We start from the raw sequence: 22,207 nt of genomic DNA, 5'->3' as shown, positions 1-22,207 counted from the left end.
CCACCGCCTCTCCCCGTGGGCCGAGTTCAGACACGGAGCCAACACTCACATCAATATCCAGTACCAGGACTTGGTGAAGTCCTCGAAGATCCGCATCCCCACCTGCTTGGCATTGAATCCTTGCAAGAGGTTCCTGAAACAAAGACAGACGTCGGGTCTCCGCAGGAGAAACCGGCAGGGGTCCGGCTGCTCAGTCACCGGTCGAGGTCCCGAGGGGTGCATCGAGGGCAGAAGGTTGTGGAGAGGCTCAGAGGGAACCCCAGAGCCGGGGACCAGGCATCTGAAGGCACGACCTCCGGGGATGGGACAGGAACCGGGGGATGGTCGAAAGGCTGGGATTGGAGGATGTCAGAGGGTTGGGAGTGTAGGGGCCAGAGAGGGTCACAGAGACAGGGAGGGGTGTAGGTGCCAGACAGGATCACAGAGAGGGGGAGGGGTGTAGGGGCCTGAGGGGGTCACAGAAGTGGGGAGGGATGTAGGGGAGGGAGGGGGGTCACAAAGGGGGCGGGAGGGGTTCACGCAGGGAAGGGTGTAGTCACAGCGGGGATTAAAGGGCAAGAGATTTTGGAATGGAGGAGATGTTTCTCTGGGAGTCAGTTGTGGGATAGGTGAGCACTGAGAGTTGGGGGGTGAGTGGGGCAGTGGAGTTGGGGACGGGTGCCAGCCATGCACTGGTGGCTGGTTTGGGGACTGGGATCAGCCGGGCTGGGGGACTCCGAGTGCCAGGCGAGGGTTGCTGCAGTCGAAGAGCCGAGGTCTGGGCAGAGCTTGGGTGATCAGATGGCGGAGCTTCCGTCGGTGGGCGAGTTCCCCAGGACTGGGGGGTGCAGCGGACTCACCCCGTCGCCTCCTTCACCGCGTTTGCCGTGGCATTTCCGGCTGCGTTGTCGCCGATGGTGAAGTTCTTTGGGAACACCACGCCATCCAGTTTCGGCACGCACCTCCCCGAGGACTAGGGGACCGGCACACAAGAGTTAGTGGGGGCACAGCCAGGGCCACTGAGGGAGGGGGACAGGGTGATCCCAGAGACCTGAGTGGATCTAAGGGTACACAGTGCGATCCCAGGCCCTGGGCAGATCTAAGGGTACGCAGAGTCCTTGGTGTATTTAAAACTGCACAGTGCAATCCCAAAGTCATTAGATGACTTAAGACCACACAGGGAGAACCCAGAGTCCTGGGTTGACCAAAGGCTGCACAGTGCACTCCCAGAGTCGTTGGCTGTATTTAAGGCAGAGATCAATAGGTTCTTTTTCTGTAAGTGGGGTGGTTAAGGGTTTCAGGGAGAAGGCGGGAGACAGGGGTTGAGAGAGAGAAAAAAATCTCAGCCATGATTGAATGGTGGATCAGACTCAATGGGCCGATTGGCCTTATTCTGCCCCTCTCTCTTACGGTCTTACTTGAGGGAGTGAGGTTGATCCCAGTCCTCTCCACCTCAGGATGCCAGGGAGGGTGGAGGGGTCAGAACTGGGACCCAGAGTGGGGTCAGTGGGATGGTCATTGGCTCTGGCGTCCTGTGTCAACACCACCCTTCGCCCCCCCCACCCCCCCCACCCAGACCCGCTGCCCCCACCCCCAATCCCCTCCACCAGACAACTCGGCTCTCACCTCCAGCCCACCCTACAGGGTTGTCCGCCTGGATTGTGGAACCCTGGGCTCTGGGCTGGGATGGGGGAGCCAGCCTCTGGGCCTCAGGAGACAGGGCCTAGGCCAACCCTGTGCTCGCAGTCCCAGAGGGGTGCTCACACGCGACCCGGGTACTCACATGGGGTGCTGGGGATAGTGTACGCGGGGCACAGCTCCTTGGCCAGGATGTCCTGGGAACTCTGAAATAAAAACCACTGCACTGTTAGACACTGGACAGCAAGATCCCAGGGACAGAACATCATCAGGGTGGGGAGTGTTGGGCAGTGCTGGGGGTGTGGGCATGCAGAATGGGCAGGGGAGGACAACCAGCCCCCCCAGTTACTGGGGGTGGGGGTGGGGGTGAGGGTGGGGGAAGTGTCTCACAGGCTCCCATCAACTCCTGAAAGGCTGTGACCCAGTTGGTCGGTGTGGGAGTGTGTGGGTGGGGGTGTCAGTGGTGAGGGAGGTGCATCACTGATATTTGAAACCACTCCACCCCCAACGCCACGGAGGAGCAGTTAGCGACAAGGCAGGCACAGCAAGATCCCAACATCCCAGTATCTTTTCATGGGGAATTGAAAATTCAATCCTGGACCGGAGCTGAGGGATCAGGGCCAATGCACAGAGCGATCCCAGGCCTGGAGCGGTGCCGAGGGAGCAGGGCCAATGCACAGAGCGATCCCAGGCCTGGGGCGGAGCTGAGGGAGCAGGGCCAATGCACAGAGCAATCCCAGGCCTGGGGCAGTGCTGAGGGATCAGGGTCAATGCACAGAGCGATCCCAGGCCTGGATCGGAGCTGAGGGATGGTCAGTGTGACCCCCTACCTCACAGATGACAGTTGAGAGATTGTTATTGGATTGGTGGGGGTGTCGATGAGGGGGGAGCTGGAGGATTTGAAGGCTGATGGGGTATGTTGGGACCGAGAGGGGATGTTGATAGCAGAGTCCCCCAGGAATACTTGGTTTGACATGTTCCCCCGACCCGCACCAACTTTTATCGATGCACCATAGAAAGCATCCTATCCGGATGCATCACGACTTGGTACGGCAACTGCCCTGCCTGGGACTGCAAGAAACTGCAGAGAGTTGTGGACACAGAACTCAGCCTCCCCTCCATGGACTGACGCCTACACTTCTCGCTGCCTCGGTAAAGCAGCCAGCATGATCAAAGACCCCACTCACCCCAGACATTCTTCTCTCCCCTCCCATTGGGCAGAAGGTACAAAAGCCTGAAAGCACGTACCACCAGGCTCAAGGACAGCTTCTACTCCGCTGGTATCAGACTCTTGAACGGACCTCTCGTACAATAACGATGAACTCTTGATCTCTCAATCTACCTGATCGTGGCCCTTGCACCTTATTGTCCACCTGCACTGCACTTTCTCTGTAAGTGTAACACTTTATTCTGTTTTCTTTGTACTACCTCGATGTACTTATGTATGGTACAAACTGTCTGGACGGCCTGCAAAGAAAAGCTTTTCACTCTATCTCGGGACACATGACAATAATAATCAAGATTTGTTCCTCAACCAACATCACAAATTGAACATCGTCACATTGCTATTCATGGCAGCTTGCGGTGCACGTACAGGCCCCACTGCTACTGAGACTGCACTGACGTCGAAACACTCACCAGGCTGGTCGTAGACAGGTTCAACATGGGGTTGCAGAATTCCTGCTGGAAGATGCTGGACACTTTGAGGCCTTGAACTCCAGGCAATGGAAGCCAGAATTCACTGGGACATTGCGACACACACACCTGGGAAACAGTGGGCAGCACCGACACACAGAGGTACAGAGAGTGAGACATACCCCCATCAATTCAGGAACCAGCACACAGCCCTCCCCACCGCAGGCTGAGACCCACCAGCAACCTCGTCTCATTTCCCTGGGATACTTGCAGGAGATCCTTGTCTTTGGGTCCACCCTCCCCACTAACTCCCAGACCCAGAAGTTCTGCACCAACCACAAAACCCCTGCTAGCTGCTGCCCAGCTCTGAGAGAGCCGCACTGGTTACTGGGCAGGGTTGATGGAGTAACTGTGGTAGGGAGGGAGGTTCCTGTCCAAGGAATCTCCAGTCCCCATCTCTGCACTTTCGGGAGGAGGTGAATATCCCGGAGACGGTGTGGGGGAAAGGTTACCAGCACAGTTCCTGGGAGGGGACTGGAGAATCTGGGGCTGTTGCCCTCGGAGAGAGAAGGTTGGGAGGAGATGGGATGGGGGTGGATGGGATCAGGGCGGGGTGAGATGAACAGAGGGAAGGTGTCCCCACTGGTGGACAGTTCACAGACCAGGGGCACAAATTTAAGGCGAAGGGTGGAGGATCTAGGCGGGGGCTGGGGAAACCTTCCTCCCCAGGGAATGGGGATGGTCCGGGACACTCTCTGTGGCAGAACAGAATCTGTGTCCTCATAAAAAGGCAGGAACCAAAAATGCTGGAACCACCCAGCAGCTCAGAACTAGTGAAGGATCTTCAGCCCGAGGCACCGCCTCCATTTCTCTCCCCACAGATGCTGCCCGAACAGCTGAGTATTCCCAGTGCCTCTGTCAGACTTTCAGCATCTGGAGACTTGTTGATCTTCACAGGGGAATTGGATTGGGATTGGGAAGTGGGGGGGGGGGGGTGGGTAAGTACAACACACAGAGCTGTGGGGAAAGAGCAGAGGATGGGGCCCAGGCTGTTGGTCTACTGGGAGCCGTACAGATTCAATGGCCCGAAGAGCCTCCTCCTTGATTTTGTGAACCAGGAATGACATAGGAAAAGCAGCATCCTGTGAATCGACTGCTGGCACAGTGGAAGCAGATTGTTCAGGAGCCTGACTAACTGGAGCACTGGGTCAGGGACCCCATCCTGACCGACAGTCACCAGTTGCAAGCCCGGTCACAGTGTTAGTCGTGGAAAATCTTCCTGGCTCCAGGGGAGCCTGGAGATTAATGGCCAGTGTTTGAGACCACGAGTGATTGAACCATGTCCCCTGGTGACTGGCAAAGCCCCAGACAAGGAGACATGGAACGTGTGTGATTTTAAGAACAATTTTGAGCCCTGCTGTGGTTCTCCAGCAGTGGTTTAACACCGAGCAGGGACCTCCCTCTCGAGCGGGTGTTACCTGTGTGGTGGGACACTGGAGTCCATTCAGAGCTGAGGTCAGGATGCCCGTGGGTGAGGCACATTTCAGGATGTTGAAGTAGAGGACGTACGGTTTCCCTCTTTGGAAGAGAAGTGCATTAGAGCAGGAACTCCAGAGGCAGATCACCACCACACTACCCCTCCCACCAATGCCCTCTGTGAACCCACCAGAGGGTGTGAGGAGTAGACTATTTGGCCATCAGAGCCATCACATGTTCCAGATAGGTTCGATTGGCACCCACAAACACTGCCCAGCCACAGAGATCCAACGAGAATCACCACAGGATAAATTAGTGCAGGGGCCTTCAACAAATAAACATTCGATAGAACACAGGAACAGGTGAGGGAACCACTGGACTGTAGGAACCACCACACGTGCAACACTGACCCTGACATTACCCAACAGGCAGAGACACAGAAACATAACCAGACCTGGGAACTGGAACATAGAACATGGACCAGTACAGATAGGAACAGGCCCTTCAGCCCACAACGTTGTGCTGACCTAATTAAGCTAATGACACCTCATTAAACTAACCCCTTCTGCCTGCACATGGCCCATACCTCTATTCTCTGCCTCCACCATCTCCCCTGGCAGCCCATTCCAGGCACCCACCACTCTCTGTGTAAAATTCCCGCACACATTGAATGTTCCCCTCTCACCTGAGATGCATGCCCTCTAATATTCGACATTTCATCCCTGGGAGAAAGATTCTGACTGTCTGCTCTGTGCTTCTCATAATTTTATAAACCTCTATCGGGTCTCCCCTCAGCCTCCGCCGCTCCGGAGAAAACAACCCAAGTTTGTCTAACCTCTCCTTGTAGCTCATACCCTCCAATCCAGGCAGCGTCCTGGTGAACCTCTCCCGCACCTTCTGCAAAGCTTTGTCGGCAGTCTTGGTCCTGCCCTCCCCAAGGGTGGACCCACATTGCTCCCCTCACCATCTCACAGACACTGCCCCCATCTCCCATCCATTAATCCCACTGCATCCCTGGCGACAGAACAAATGGTCACCTCCCTGGACATTCAGCCCATCCAGCTGGCTGTCAACTCACTGAGCGCACTGCCCTGGCCAGCGTAAGAACTGCCAGCGTCACGTCAACCATGGCCCTGACAAGGCGAGCCACTGTGGACGGTCTGGGCCACACACAGAGACTTCGGTGGTGTTCGAACATCCCCACGAAGCAGTGGGTGGAAACCTGGGCATGGACAACGGGTACAGTGAGGTGCCGGATGCCCTAACCCATCCCATCAGCTCCGCGCTTTCCCCTCCCTCACTCAACCCAGCTCCAGCCCGAAGGAGAACCAGGGCAGAGAGGGAGCAGCTGAGGGGCTGTTTAACTGAATGCCCCCTTAGTGGGATTCAACCTGGGGCACTCAGTTGAAAGAGATGAGTTGTCACACCCATCACAGTGTGTCTGGCACCAGCTCAAGACCAGCACGTTCCCCCTCCCCGCCCCCTCCGAAATCCCCTCCGGGGCAGCTCGGAGCCTAACAGACCAGACCAGGCGAGGGTGGCAGATTTCTTGCCCTGAACGACAGCAGTTGCCCAGGTGGGTGTCCAGCGCAGCCTGGTGACCCATCACGGTCCCCATTACCGAGGCTGGACTCGAATTTAGCTGGGCTGCTGGGATTTGAACTCACAGCCCCGGGGTGAACGGACCGCCCTCTGGATGGCAGTGGGGTAACCAGTAAATCACACAGCAGGACAACCCTGCCCCAGACATTCCCCCCGGGTCAGGCGACCCCCTACTCACTCATTGCCCCCGATGCCACAGTACATGCCGGTGGAGTTCCTGGGGTAGATCACTTCGCGGGGATCACCGTACAGCCAGGCTGCAGGGAGACAACAGAAGGGGTCAGTCACATGCCACAGTCACCCTACAGGCGGTCAGGGATCCGTTGGGGGGGAACACACAGCCAGGGAGCAGACCCCCTCCCAACAGGACCTCAATACATCCCAAAGGGCTGGGGACGAAGAGCGGGGGAGTGGGACCAATCGGAATACACATATGGCTAGGATGGACCAAATGGCCTCCTCTTGTGCTGTCTCATTCTGCAATTCTTTAAACCCATGACGGACTCCTGATTGGCCATAACTCAATTCCAGGCACACAGCGGACCCACCCAGTGTAACATGGCCACCCTCAACACTCCACAGCATACACCGACACAAAACGAGGAGGTGTTGATAGTACAGAAGGTTATCAGAGGTTACAGGGGGATCTGGATCAGTCCATGAAGTGGGTGAGGGGTGGCAAATGGGTTTCAGTACAGATCAGTGTGAGGTGAGACATTTTGGAAACTCAAACTAGTCTAGGATTTGTACTGTGAATGGGAGGGCGCTAGGGAGCGTAATGGAATACAGGGACCTTGGAGTACAAGTCCAGAGTTCATTGAAAGCAGCATCACAGTTGAAAAAAGCATTTAGCATGCTGGCCTTCATCAGTCAGGGCACTGAGCACAGGAGTTGGGACATTATGTTGCGGTTGTATAAGTTGCTGGTGAGGCTGCACTTGGAGCACTGTGTACAGTTTTGGTCACCCTGTTATAGGAAAGACATGGTTAAGCTGGAAAGAGCGCAGAGAAGATTTACGAGGATGTTGCCAGGACTCGAGGGCCTGAGTTACAGGGAGAGGTTGGCCAGGCTGGGTCTTTATTCCTTGGAACGGCGACCTTATAGAAATGTTTAAAATTATGAGAGGCATGGATGTGGACGGTAACAGTCTTTTCCCCAGGGTAGGGTAGTCCAAAACCAGGGGGCATAGGTCGGGTGAGAGGGAAAAGAGTTTTCATTCAGGGACCTGAGGGGCAACTTTTTCACGCAGAGCGTGGTGAGTATATGGAACGAGCTGCCAGAGGAAGTGGGTGAGGCAGGTACAACAGAACCATTTAAGAAGCACTTGGATAGGTACATGGAGGGGCGGGGCTTGGAGGGATATGGGCCAAACACAAGAAATTGGGACTAGCTGGGTGGGCACCGTAGTCGTCATGGACTGGTTGGGCCGAAGAGCCTGTATCCCTGCTGTGTTGCTCTATCACCAGGTAACGCTTGCTGGTGATCACACCAGGTCCCGGGCACAAACCGTCTCCTGACCACCCTCTGATCCCTACAGTCCCCTGTGTCCCTGCCTGCGGGGTCTCCCCCTACCTGGAGTAACAGGATAGTTCCCCCACCAACAGCTCCTCCTGACCCCCAAGACCCCCGGGTACTCAGCAGGGAGGTGCTGGTGTCCTGCTCTGACCAGCACTGTCCCGTGTACACACGGCACAATGTTCAGATGACCACCTTTGCCACAAGACACTCCAGTCAACGTATTCACCTTCCCTGGGTTTGCCCTCGCCTGGGGGTGGAGAGGGGTGTCCAAGTACAGCTGGGGGCATCTGGTGACATTGACCTGGGACTCTAGGCCAGAGTGGGGCAGACCTTCAGGGGCTGGGAGGCAGGGACAGAAGTTCCAGTGTGTCTGGGGAGGTGGTGTGGCATACCCCACCCCCTGTACCTTATGATCCAACAGGGGGCCAGACACTCCCAGCCCCACCCATGGTGTGTCAATGACCGTTTCACAGTTGCCCCCAGCGAGTTGCCTCCTGCAAGCAGCCTCAGCTCTGCCACAGATCAGGGGCTGCTTCCCCTCCCCTCCCCTCCCCTCCCCTCCCCTCCCTTCCCCTCCCTTCCCCCCCCCTCCATAAGTGCCCCATTGGGTGAGGAGGGATGGGGGGTCCAAGACAAAGCCGGCGGCTTCCTTACCCACGATGCCCACCACCATGTAGCCCAGGATGAAGACCATGAAGAGGGCGCAGCAGATGATGTCGGTGCAGCTCCTGGAGAGAGAGAGAGAGAGTGAGAGAGAGAGACAGAGTTCGGGGAAACCGTGCACTGACACCACTGTGTCACAGAGCAGACCCCACCCCCTCCACACACCTCTTCCTGTGCGAAGGGGCAGGAAAGGCTCACTCCTACAGCCTGAGAGAGGGTATTAGTATTGGTTTATTATTGTCACTTGTACCGAGGTGCAGTGAAAAACTTGTCTTGCAAACTGATCGTACAGGTCAATTCATTACACAGTGCAGTTACGTTGGGTTAGTACAGAGTGCATTGAGGTAACACAGGTAAAAACAATAACAGTACAGAGTAAAGTGAGACTAAGGTGGGGGGAGAGGGAGAGGCGGGGGAGAGAGGGGGTTTTGGGGAGAGAGGATCGAGGAGAGAGAGGGGGTCAGGAGAGGGGGGGTTTAGGGGAGAGAGGATCAGGGAGAGAGAGGGTTGAGGGAGGGGGTCGGGGGAGAGAAAAGCGTCAGTGAGAGGGAGGGGCAGGGGAGAGGGGATCAGGGAGAGAGAGGATTGGGGAGAGTGGTTGGGGAGAGAAGGCAGCAGGAGAGAGAGAGTGGGGGGAAGAGAGGGGTGGGGGAGAAGGGTGGGAGGAGAGGGGGTGTGGGGGAGAGAGTTGGAGAGGAGGATGAAGTGGGGGCAGGTTTATACCCAGAGGCAGGGAGGTGCCTCGACTGTGCCTCACCAGAGCCCTGACCCCACACCATCCACCCCTCGAAGCCCTTCATGCCGCACCTCACGTCCCCTCCCCCTCCGCACTCTCACCCCTCCACTCCTCAAACTTCTTCATTCCCCATCTCACACCCCCTCGTCTCTCCCAGTCACCCTCACCCCTCCAACAGCCCCTCAACAAACTCCTACAGCTGCTCAGAGGGCAAGGGTCACCTCGGCAAGGCTTACCTGTTCCTGATTGGTCCATTGAAATTCGGGTCGTACGCAGAGGGTGCCCCTGTGAACGAAGAGAGCGGGAGGTCAGAACATCGGGTGGGGGGGGTGTTGTGGGGGGGTGGAACGAACAATATCCACAGGACCCCTTGCTCTCAGCTCCCATCGCCCCCTCACCACATGACCACAGCCTAACCTGGTCACCCCAAGTGCCCAGACGATGGGGGATAGTTCCTGTGTGTGGTGCGGTGGGTGGGGTCCGGGTCAGCGGAGAGGGTGATCCCAGGAACCCCAGCAATCTGGAACCCTCGGCCCAGGAAGCTGCCGAGGGTGGGAATCCACTGGGAAAGTCACCACCGTGATAAAGACCTTGGTCCAGGGTGACAGAAGGAAGATGTTGGATGGGACGTGTCCAAGGGTCAGCAGCTCCCAGGGGCTGAATGGCCTCCTCCCCAGAGTGAAGTGACAGAGAGACAGAGAGAGACAGAGAGACAGAGAGACAGAGACGGACAGAGACGGACAGAGACGGACAGAGACGGACAGAGACAGCTGATCCTGGAGTGGAGCTGGACACAGACAGACCCCCCGTGTGGTTGAGGAGTTGGCACCACTGAGCCCCCCACTCCACCTCACCCCACCCACCTCTTGTCCCTCACACCAATCCTCCCCCACCACCCCCCACCACCAACCCTGCACCAATCTTCACCCCCAACGTGACCCCTCACCTGATCACCCACCACCGACCCTCACCCAGCCCCGACCCACCCCCAGACCAACACCCCCATCCCGACCCCCCACTCCTCACCCCTAACCTGCCCCCACCACCAAAACTTACCCAACCCTCCACCAGCCCCCACCAACACTCCCCCATCCTGACCCTCAACCAACCCCTCACCAACACCCCCCACCCATCCCCACCACCACACCAGGGGACTGGGAACAGGAGGAGGTCGGCCATTCAGCCCTCGAGCTGTCACTCAGTGAGACTGGGGCTGATCCAACTCCTGCCTCAGCCACACTCCCCACCCCCCCCCTACCCCCGGCCCTGTTCCTACAACCTCTGGTTGATCTGCACACATACAACGAGCCCATGTCCTCTGCTCTTGGGGGGAAAGGGGGACAAAGTTCCACCTCCCTTCATGAGGTGAAATTCCTCTCCATTCCCACGTTAACCAGAAGGCCCTTTGTTCCGAAACTCTGGCCCCTGGATCTCGATTCCCCCACCAGGAGAAACCTCCTCGAAATCCGGCCCCAGGAGCTTGTGTGTTTTAATAAGATCACCTCTGCTTGGCCTCTCTCACCCAGGAACCCTTCAGCAGGAATCAGCCCAGGGAACCTTCCCTCAAGCAGCTCCCTGGTTCAGTAACGAGACCAAAGCTGTACGTAGGCCTCCAGCTGTGGTCTCTCCTGTACCTGTAAAGATGTGCACGCCCCAAACCATCTCACCACACCTCTGCCCCCCGCCATCACCCGCCCTCCCCTCCATACCCACACCCCCCCCCCCACACCCCCACACCCGAGAGGTAACCTGAGCACAGTTTGGGGAAGTAGGTGGAACAATTTTTCGGAAAGATTTCGGAGTCAAAACCCTGTCATTAAGCACCAGGAAACACGTCAGCATCAGGTAAGGACGTAAACTGCATGTAACCTCGACACAGAACAGACTGCAGGAACCAGGAGTCAAGTTACGTCACCACACAACACCAGCATAGAACATAGAACATAGAACACTGCAGCACAGTGCAGGCCCTTCAGCCCACAATGTTGTGCCGACATTTTATCCTGCTCTAAGGTGTATCTAACCCTTCCCTCCCACTTAGCCCCCTATTTTTCTATCATTCATGTATCTATCTAAGAGTCTCCTAAATGTCCCTAATATATCTGCCCCCGCAATCTCTGCAGGCAGTGTGTTCCACGCACCCACCACTCTCTGTGTAAAAAAACTTACCTTTGGTATCCCCCTTATACCTTCCTCCAGTCACCTTAAAATTATGTCCCCTCGCGTTAGCCATTGTCGCCCTGGGAAAAAGGCTCTGACTGTCCACTCGATCTATGCCTCTTATCATCTTGTTCACCTCTATCAAACCACCTCTCATCCTCCTTCTCTCCAAAGAGAAAAGCCCCAGCTCGCTCGACCTATGCTTCTAAGCCATAAATTCTAAGACAGAATTATCCCCTTCCCTTGGGCAATGAAGTGACTGTTCTGCCCCCAGTGCTACCCTGCTTCTCCATGAGGTTGTGGACGACCTGTGCCACAGCTGAAATATCACTGGTGAAGGCAGATCCCCCCCCCCCCATCCTCCTCCCACCAAAGGGACCGACACTGGGAGGGGTTCCTGACAAGGAGGGGCCGCTGAAGAGGAGGGGTCCCTGACGAGGGGATCCCTGACGAGGAGGTGTGCCGGACGATGTGTCCTTGATGTTGGGTCCCTGATGAGGAGGGGTCCCTGACGTGGAGGGGGTCACAGGTTGGCAGAAGGGATCGGGACCACTCTCTCTGACTCTGTACCAGTCCCTCTGGACAACATCGTGGATCTCAAAACCAACAAGGTCAACTGGAGAGTAACTAAATGGCCATTCAGCCCATCAGTTCCCCTCTCCTCTCTCAGTGGTAACATGTTTGCCACACAGTTCCCTACTCCAAGCTCCCAAAATCAGCGGCACCTGATGTAGGTAAACAATGGCGCAAGTAAACATCCTTCAGTACAAACATTTCTGCACAGCAACAGGCTGCCACGGGAGTGTGCACTGTCAGGAGGGATCCCAGGGGATGGGTTGGCGTCCCCAAGGACTCCTTCCCAAGTCTCACCTACACCCCACACCGCTCCACACAGGTGGCTACAGATGGCACTCTACACCCAACGAGAGACCCGCGGGGTGATCAGACACATGGCGGCTGATTTATGCACAGCAAGCTCCCATAAGCAGCACCAGGGTAATGACAGGATCGCCTGTGCCAGTGGGTCCTGGCTGAGGGATGAATCTCAACCCCAGGGAGAACCCCTCCCCTCCTCTTCAAAACACCGATGTGAGCTTTTACCCCAGAGAACAGGCTCTGAAACGCTGCTCCTTCTCAACCAGTCAGCGTCACACAGCACAGAACAGGCCCTTCAGCCCAACTGATCCATGCCAACCAAGACTCCCATCTAAGCTAGTCCCATTTGCCTGCATTTGGCCCGGATCCCTTAAACCCTTCCCATCCATAGACCTGTCCAGTCCCTTGATTCACTTACACTCTGGGTCCATGGGTTTGGGGTGGTTCATGAGGTTGAGGAGGGACCCTCAGACTCTGCCACACAGGCAGCGAGGGAATGGGTGGGTAGTTTACGTGGGGATTCCCTCCTCCACTGCTTACACAGGGCTTCTGTGTGCTCCTGGTGTATGGACTCCCATCCCAATAGCTCCTTCTCCACCTTGAGTGGTGAACGTCAGTTGTAGGGAAATCGCTGGAGAAAATTCTCAGAGATAGGATATACGAGCATCTGGAATCCAATGGGTTGATCAGGGAAAGCCAGCATGGCTTTGTGCGGGGCAAGTCGTATCTTACTAACCTGGTTGAGTTTTTTGACAGGGTGACAAGAGAGACTGATGAAGGTAGAGCTGTGGATGTCATCTGTATGGACTTCAGTAAAGCATTTGACAAGGTCCCACATAATAAGTTAATCAAGAAAGTTCAGATGCCTGGGGTCAGTGGAGAATTGGCTGTGTGGATCCAGAACTGGCTTGCCCACAGAAGACAGAGGATGGTGGTTGAAGGGACTTATTTGGGCTGGAGGCCTGTGAGTAATGGTGTTCTGCAGGGATCTGTGCTGGGACCTCTTGTTGTTTGTGATATACATAAATGACCTGGGTGAGTATGTTGATGGATGGGTTAGTAAGTTTGCAGATGATACCAAGATTGGTGGAGTTGTGAATAGTGTAGAAGACTGGCAAGGGATACAACGTGATATAGATCAGCTGCAGATGTGGGCAGAGAAATGGCAGATGGAATTTTACCCAGATAAATGTGAGGTGTTGTACCTTGGTAGGACTAATGTCAAGATGAGATAAGATTTCTTTATTGGTCACATGTACATCGAAACACACAGTGAAATGCACCTTTTGCATAGAGTGTTCTGGGGGCAGCCCGCAAGTGTCGCCACGCTTCCGGCGCCAACCTTGCATGCCCACAACTTCCTAACCCATATGTCTTTGGAATGTGGGAGGAAACCGGAGCACCCAGAGGAAACCCACGCAGACACGGGGAGAACGTACAAACTCCTTACAGACAGCGGCCGGCATTGAACCTGGGTCACTGGCACTGTAATAGTGTTATGCTAACAGCTACACTAAAGTGGCTGCTGCCAGAGGTAGTACACTCTCAACGGCAAGACCCTTAATAGTGTTGAAGAGCAAAGAGACCTTGGGGTGCAAGTCCATGGCTCATTGAAAGTGGCTACTCAGGTAGACAGGGTGGTTAAAAAGGTTTATGGAATGTTTGCTTTCATTAATCGGGGTACTGAGTACAGGAGTCAAGAAGTTATGATACATCTCTACAGAACTCTGGTTAGGCTGCATTTAGAGCATTGCGTGCAATTCTGGTCACCTCAATACAGGAAGGATGTCGCAGCTTTAGAGCGGGTGCAGAGGAGGTTTACTAGGATACAGCCTGGATTAGAGGGCATGTGCTATCAGGAGAGGCTGGACAAACTTGGGCTCTTTTCTCTGGAGCAGCAGAGACTGAGGGGTGATCTGTTGGATGTGTATAAAATTATGAGGGGCAGAGATAGGGTGGACAAGCAAGCTCTTTTTCCCATTATTGAGCGATCCAATACCAGAAGGCATGCATTTAAGGTGAGAGGGGGTAAGTTCAGAACAGACGTCAGGGGTACGTTTTTCACTCAGAGAGTGGTGGATGCCTGGAATGTGTTGCCTGATAGGGTGGTGAAGGCAAATTCACTGGGGGCTTTTAAGAGGGGCTTGGAAGGGCTCATGAATGAGAGGAAAATGGAGGCATATGGGCATTCTGTAGGTAGGAGGGATTAGCTATATCGGCACAACATTGTGGGCCGAAGGGCCTGTTCTATGTTCTATGTAGACCCAGAGATTCACCACGCTCCGTGTGAAGACATTTCTCCTGCTCAGCCCCAACATCCAACCCCTCATTCTGAGACTGAGCCCTGTTCCTAGACTCCCGGGGGAACACCATCCCCACACCAAGCCTGTGAGAACATCTCAGTGAGATCTCCTCTCCTCCCTCCAGAGAGCGTGGCCCCAGTGGACTCAATCTCTGCTCATGCAGTAACATCTCCTCCCTGGAACCGGGTGACACTCCGTCCACAGCAACAACATCTTCCTTTAGGCGAGGGCAGGAGATAGGAAAGGATTATTTCACCCAGAGGACGGTGGGGTCGGGGGGCAGATCCCCTCTCCCCACAGTTGAACAGCCGCAGACCAGACCATGAGGTATCACAGCCAATAGTGCAGTGCAGAGAGTGGGGAGTTAGGAATACCTACAGTCATTTTGTTTAGCTAGCATGGGTACAATGGGCCGAATTGCCTCTTTCTTTGCACCCTACAAATACAAGTTCCTTTGCCAGGAGCTACAGCCCAAGAACATTTTTATTTCAAAAATAGACTCCATTCATGATGAAAATAAATACATACAAAGGAAGAGACAAACCCTGACGTTGATCGTCGTTGCATTCAGCCGAGAACATACTGTGCAGCGTCTGTGGAAGGAGTGGCAGCCAGCCTCATGCTGGAGGTCTCCCGGACTGTTTCAGGGGGAACCGTCACGTCAGACTTGTTGTGACAGGAACCTCACTTAACTACTAATCGTGACAAAACGCCAGCTTTGTGTTACCTTGGAAGCGGGCCAGCCTCCGGGAGCTTTTCAACGGAAGCTCTCCTCTGAAGCCGGGGAGTGTCGAGTGACACTGGGGCCAGAGAGAGGAGCGTTGGTCCGACTGCAACAGCCCACAGCGCCGGGCTCCGCAGCAGCGCCAGTAACGTGCAATACAGATCGGCCCCTGCAGTCTGCTCCGGAGACTAAAGTCGAGGCTGATCCAGCCTCACCTTCCTCCTACCTGCTTCCCCACCCTTTCGCCCTCGATTACCTGCAATCTCACCCTGCCTGCAGAGACACGAAAGCTCTGCTTCCTGCGCCCTCTGAGGAAGAGGTTGCCGAATTCTCAGCGACTCCCAGAGAACTCAGGAATGACCTCCCGTCTTGAATGGGGACCCCTTGTTTTTAAACAGTGTCCTCCAATTCAAGATTGTCCCAAGGGAAAGAACCACCCCCCCCCCCACCCACACACACACACCCCACTTGATCAAGATGCCGAGGATTTTTCAATCAGGACCGCTCCCGCCCGTCCAACCTCTCCTCCAGCCATTACAGGTATTAGTCCAGGACTCTGGGCAAACACAGCTCCCGATCAGAAAGCACCCCTTCTCCAAACACCCCTCCGATTCATGGTCCTGTCAAGGAGTAAGGGTAACGGGAAAAGCCACAGGAGTGGGCAGAGAGGAGGGGATGTAGAGGAGACCGGGGTATCTCTGGTTAAATGCCCCACTGCAGGATGGCAGCGCCCTCTGCTCTGTGACCTGTGAACACGGCAGCTTCTGCTCCACGGAGCCTTTCACCAAACGAAGGGTCCCTCCATAATAAAACGATTGGGGTAAAGGTTCCAGCCATGGCGGAGGACGGCTGCCAGAGGAAGAGGCATCTTCCAGGCGAAACATTGAAACGTGGATGGGACGGGAAGTTCTCCCGGCTCTGGGGCAAATATCGCAGCAACCCTTCAACGTGTGATTTGTTAGCACGCCGATGTTTGAGGAACTGCTCTGTGCACAAGTCGCCCGCAACCTTTCCGATGTAATAACAGCCATCCTTCGGTGCACGAGTGGTAGCGGGAATAGGCCACTCGGCCCCTCGAGTCTGGTCTGCCAATTGACGAGATCCTGGTTGATCTCGAGTTCAGCACCAATTCCCTGCCCGCATCCTGGATCCATTCCTTCCGAGAGAGGGAGCCGTAGAACAACCCGGACCGAAAAGGACTTTCCTCATGCAAACTACATCCTCAAGCAGAGCCAAGTCCAACGAAACGGAACAATTGATGTGGCGGTCTGGCAGAGATGCTGTCATCAGGGAGAGTTGAATTACGAACTCACTCCAAATTGTAGCACAGTCTCATAATTTATTACTGGATCGCGCTCTGCCCGCCAGAGGTTGGGTCCTGGTGACATTGGCTCATTGCCCAGCAGCAACCCCTGCCCAAGACCAGAAGACAAGGCCTCGTGTTTCATTCCAAGCAAGCCAAGGCCAGCATTTATTACCTGTCCCTAATTGCCCAGGGGAAAGTCGGGGTCGGGTGGGGTGAGCCACTGCAGTCCTTCTGGTGAAGGTGCTCCCACGGTGTGGTGGGGAAGGAGTCCCAGGACTAGACCCAATGACTATGGAAGGACAGACAATGTATTTCCAAGTCAGGGTGACGTTCTGAGGCCAATGTCTATTCAATAGTCATAGAGCAATACAGCACGGATACAGGCCCTTCAGTCCCACCAGTCCATGCTGACCACGGTACCCACCCAGCTAGTCCCAATTTCCTGTGTTTGGCCCATATCCCTCCAAGCCCCGCCCCTCCATGTACCTATCCAAGTGCTTCTTAAATGACACTGTTGTACCTGCCTCACCCACTTCCTCTGGCAGCTCGTTCCATACACTCACCACCCTCTGTGTGAAAAAGTTGCCCCTCAGGTCCCTTTTAAATCTTTCCCCTCTCACCCTAAGTCTATGCCCCCTGGTTTTGGACTCCCCCACCCTGGGGAAAGACTGTTACTGCCCACCTTGTTCACACCTCTTTTAAACATTCTGTATGATTTTTTTATATATTTCTATATAATTTACTTTTAAACATTTTTACAAGGTCGCCCCTCATTCTCCTCCACTCCAAGGAATAAAGCCCCAGCCTGGCCAACCTCTCCCTGTAACTCAGGCCCTCGAGTCCTGGCAACATCCTTGTAAATCTGCACTCTTTCCAGTTTAACCACGTCTTTCCTATAACAGAGTGACCACAACTGTACACGATGCTCCAAGTGAGACCTCACCAACGACTTATACAACTGCAACACAATGTCCCAACTCCGGTACTCAGTGACAGATTCCTCAGCCAATGGGACCAATAGAAAGGATCTGGTGGTTAGAACATTGCTGTCTGTGGGATCTTGCTGTGTACACACTGGCTGCTGCTCTCTGTGCACTAAACAACAACTCCCCCCTGTGAAAGGCCATCACATTTCTGATAGTGGTCAGGTTGCTCCAGTCTGTAGTCAGGTTGATGCCAGACAGGACAATGATGGCAGAATCCCTCCCCTGGACATGAGAACCGGTAGCTCTGCAGTCACTGCAAGTGCTCAGCTTCTCTCTTTAAAGTTTCATCCTGTGGAACAGAATCCAGATTCTCCAAGTTGGCAGCTGGGGACTCGACAGAGAGGAACCTGTCAACGTGGTGCATTGAGATTTTCAGAAGGTCTTTGACAAGGTGCTGCACGAAGGGCTGCTATTGGAGGGAATGCATTAACATGGACTGGTCACCACACAGAAAACTGAAGCAGAATAAACAGGTCTTTCTCAGAATGGAAAGACATAACTAGTGCAGTGCCGCAAGGAAGGAGCAGAGTGCCAGTTATCCATATTTGCAGATGACACGAAAATAGATGGGAGGGCACACTATGGTGAGGATATTTGGATTCTGCAATAATAGAGACAGGTACATCTACAGATGTACAGTGGAGAGCATTCCGACTGGTTGCATCACAGCCTGGTATGGAGGCTCCAATGCACAGGATCGCAAGAGGCTGCAGAGGGTTGTGGACTCAGCCAGCTCCATCAAGGGCACAACCCTCCCCACCATCGAGGACATCTTCAAGAGGTGGTGCCTCAGGAAGGCAGCATCCATCACTAAGGACCCTCACCACCTGGGACATGCCCTCTTCTCGTTACTACCATCGGGGAGGAGGTACAGGAGCCTGAAGACCCACACACAACGATTCAGGAACAGCTTCTTCACCTCCGCCATCAGATTTCTGAACGGTCCATTGAGATTTTCAGAAGGTCTTTGACAAGGTGCTGCACGAAGGGCTGCTATTGGAGGGAATGCATTAACATGGACTGGTCACCACCCAGAAAACTGAAGCAGAATAAACAGTGTCCCGAGCAGTCTACAGGTGGGACAGGCGGCAAATCATCGCTCAGCAGGAACCCCAGGACAGGCTGCTCCGTCACCGCGCCCAGAGGTGCCGAGCCGGAGTCCGGCTGCTGACACCACGGTACCGTCCCGTCCAGGGGGCGCGCCGCACGGGTCAGGCGGAGAACCAAAGGCCAGCCGCCCTCCCCCTTCGACGAGGGTGTGACTATACTGTCCCACAATCAACACCCCACTCACACCTCTCCCGAAGCACCTCACCGTTCTCCGACAACCCCTCGCCCTCTCGACCCCTGCTGGAATGAGGGGCTGACCCAGTCGGTATTTCCGAAGTAGCGGCCCTGACCCCAGCCCCTCCACCTGATCCCCTCCCCCTTCTGATCCCACCCCTCCTCTTCACCCCACCCCTCCCTCTCCTGACCCCCTCTCCCCCTCCTGATCCACCTCTCCCCCTCACCGAACCCCTACTCCCTCTCCTGACCCCACCCCTGCTCACCTCACCCCTCTCCTGACCCCTTCCTCTGACCCCCGCTCTCCCTCCCGCCCTTCCTGATCCCACTCCCTCCACACCCGACCCCTACCCCCCTCCTGACTCCCACCCACTCCTCCTCCTCACCCTCCTCCGCCCCAGACCGAACTGGGGAACAGGACGCCGGAAGATTGTTGACGCCGGGAGGGCGTCCCCGCGGCGAGCGGACGGCAACAAACAGCCGCATTTCCTGGTACTACCGCCGGCTGTTGGATCCCACAGCCCGGCGGGAACGAGCGCTACAGCCTCCGTCTCCCTCCCCTCTCCTCATCGCTACAGTAGACGTGAGCCCCAGTGTTCAATGTCCCATCGGAGAGCAGGCTCCCCCCGCCCCGCCCCGCCCCGCATCACTCAGACCGGCGGCACATCTGGCCCAGGATTTACATCGCCAGCTCAGCCGCGATTTTATTTTAAACCCTGCTCACAGATGTGGAGAGACGCAGGGCTTCCGATCGGAAGGCAAGGTCCCTCACACTTCCCGGCCCTGGGCCGCCCTGTTGACACCAATCGCCCTTACAAGCAGGTGGACACCGTCCGCTGCCCACGGCTGGCGGGAGGAAACCACTGTGACACTGCACCCCAGCCCAACGACTGATAACGTGGATTTCACACAGTGATTTCACCCACTCAACCTCCGCTCCAATCTCAGGTCCCGAGTAAACATTGACACTAGTCAATTACTAACGATCCCGAACTTTATCACAACTCCAGGGCAGAAAAAAAGTAACACCACAAAATCATTGCAGTTCCAGTCCGGGCACAACGCTCCCTGCTCACCAACGTGGTCAGTTGGCCCGCGGGACGGCAGCCAGAGCGGTGATTAATTGCAAACCGCCCCAGATTTTAATCAGGAACATTGTACACGCGAGGGAGACGGGTGAAGGAGAGAGGGGAGAGGGGAAGGGGAGATGTGGGGGAGAGGGGAGAGGGGAAGGGGAGATGTGGGGGAAGGGGTGGGGGCGAGGGGAAGGGGAGATTTGGGGGAGAGGGGAAGGGGAGATATGGGGGAGGGGGAAGGCTGCTGAGAGGAGGTTTGCAAAGGGAGGCGGACACGATCTAATAATCCCAGCGATTGTCCCTGGGGGAGTTTGTTGTTGACGATCCGAACTACAAACACCTCGGCACCGCAACCACTGGAATGCTCAGCTTCAAGTGAGGGGAGCCGAGCCTCCTCCCCACCTCCTCCCCGCCGCCCCCTTACCGTAGGGCTCCGACTCTTTCTCTTCCGCTTTCTTCTTCTTGCCCATCTTGGGGCTGCCGGTGCCGCCGCCGCCGCTCGACCCGATCCCGCACCTGTTGCCGCAGCGCTGCGTCACCACACCTGTTCCCTACCGGCTCCGGATCCGGCTCCGCCCGCCGTCAGGTGAGTCAGGGCTGGCCCCGCCCACACGCGGGGCGTGGATTGTCCCGCCCCCTGTCACCCGTTGGCCCCGCCCTCACGCGTCATTGAATCAGGACTGGCCCCGCCCATTACCTGTTGGCCCCGCCAATACCTGCTGATCCCGGTTCTCCAGCGGGCAAGTGAATCGAGCCACGCGGTTCCAGGTCTCGCCGTGGCAGTCAGAGTGCAGTTTATTGCCATATGCACCAGTACATGTCTAGACAGCTGCAATGACAAATTGAGAGGAGGTTTGCAAAGGGAGGCGGACACAGGATCTAATAATCCCAGCGCTTGTCCCTGGGGCGAGTTGATTTTACCAGCTTCACCTCCAGCTTCCACCTTGCCCTCACATTTATTTGGTCCATCTCCACACCTCTCTCCCCTTTCTTGATACCTCTCTCCATCTCCCGACTCAAATTATCTACTGACAACTTTCACAAACCCACTGACCCCCACAGTTACATTGACAACACCTCTTCCCACCCTGCCACTTGTAAGGGCACCACCCCCTTCTCTCAGTTCCTCTGTCTCCACCACATCTGTTTCCACTCCAGGACATCCGAGATGTCCTCCTTTTTCAGTAACCGGGGTTTCCCTTCCACCACCATCAATGCTGCCCTCACCCGCATCTCCTCCATTTCCCGCACATCCCCCCTCATCCCGTCCCCCCCCCCCCACATAACAGGGACAGGGTTCCCCTTGTCCTCACCCACCACCCTACAAGCCTCTGCATCCAACACAACGTTCTCCACAACTTGCGCCATCTCCAATGGAATCCCACCACCAACCACATCTTCCCCTCCCGTCCCCGTTCCGCTTTCCGCAGGGATCGTGCTCTCTGCGACTCCCTTTCTGTTCTTCCCTCCCCACCAATCCCCCTCCCTCCAGGTACATCCCTGCAGCCACACCAAGTGCTACACCTGCCCCTACACCTCCTCCCTCACCAGTATTCAGGGCCCCAAACTGTCCTTCCAGATGAGGCAGCACCTCACCTATGAATCCATCGAGGTGCTCCTGATGCAGCCTCCTCTACATCATTGAGACCCGATGAAGACTGGGGGATCGCTTTGTCGAGCACCTTCTCTCCGTCCATCACAACAGCCAGGATCTCCTAGTGGCCAATCATTTTAATTCCACTTCCCACTTCCACACTGAAATGTCTGCCCACGGCCTCCCCTACTGCCACGTCGAGGCCAGATGCAGGTTGGAGGAACTGCCTTGGGAGTCTCCAACCTGACGGCATCAATGTCGACCTCTAACTTCCGGTAACACCTCCCCTTCCCCCACTTCCTCCCCCCTTTGTTTTCCCTTGTTCCTGTGACCCCTTCACCTCTTCTCTTTCCCCTCTCCCACCCTCACGACCTGGCCACCCACCTTCCCTTTATTCCATGGTCTACTGTCCTCTCCAACCAGATTCCTTCTTCTTCAGCCTTTGCCTCTTCTACATATCACTCCCCAGCTTCTCACATCAGTCCCTTTCACCCCCCTCCCCACCTCTCCCACCTACATACCTTCCCCCTCTCACCTGGACTCAGCCTGTGCTCCTCCCCCTCCCCCTTCTTCCTTCTGCCCTCTTGCTTTCCAGTCCTGATGAAGGGTCTCGGCCTGAAACATCGACTGTTTATTTCCCTCCACAGCTGC

At 55.6% G+C, this 22,207-nt stretch overlaps 1 protein-coding gene across 1 annotated transcript in view; it reads right to left on the bottom strand.

The window, feature by feature from the left end:
- slc44a4 (solute carrier family 44 member 4) overlaps positions 1–20,535 on the bottom strand; it is a 43,375-nt gene extending 22,840 nt beyond the window's left edge. The window contains exons 1-9 of the mRNA XM_052043494.1: positions 20,387–20,535; positions 9,484–9,532; positions 8,503–8,576; positions 6,509–6,587; positions 4,731–4,830; positions 3,256–3,381; positions 1,746–1,823; positions 840–952; positions 50–133 (exon numbers count right to left, since the gene is read on the bottom strand). Coding sequence (XP_051899454.1) covers positions 50–133; positions 840–952; positions 1,746–1,823; positions 3,256–3,381; positions 4,731–4,830; positions 6,509–6,587; positions 8,503–8,576; positions 9,484–9,532; positions 20,387–20,432 — 749 coding nt within the window. The 5' untranslated portion in view covers positions 20,433–20,535. The remainder of the gene's footprint in view (positions 1–49; positions 134–839; positions 953–1,745; positions 1,824–3,255; positions 3,382–4,730; positions 4,831–6,508; positions 6,588–8,502; positions 8,577–9,483; positions 9,533–20,386) is intronic.
- Between the last annotated feature and the right edge of the window lie 1,672 nt (positions 20,536–22,207).

Source organism: Pristis pectinata, chromosome 34 (genome assembly GCF_009764475.1).
Source record: "Pristis pectinata isolate sPriPec2 chromosome 34, sPriPec2.1.pri, whole genome shotgun sequence".
Taxonomy (NCBI): Eukaryota; Metazoa; Chordata; class Chondrichthyes; order Rhinopristiformes; family Pristidae; genus Pristis; species Pristis pectinata.
The sequence above is the reverse complement of the archived record's forward strand: the minus strand, read 5'-3'. Positions and strand labels throughout refer to the sequence as shown.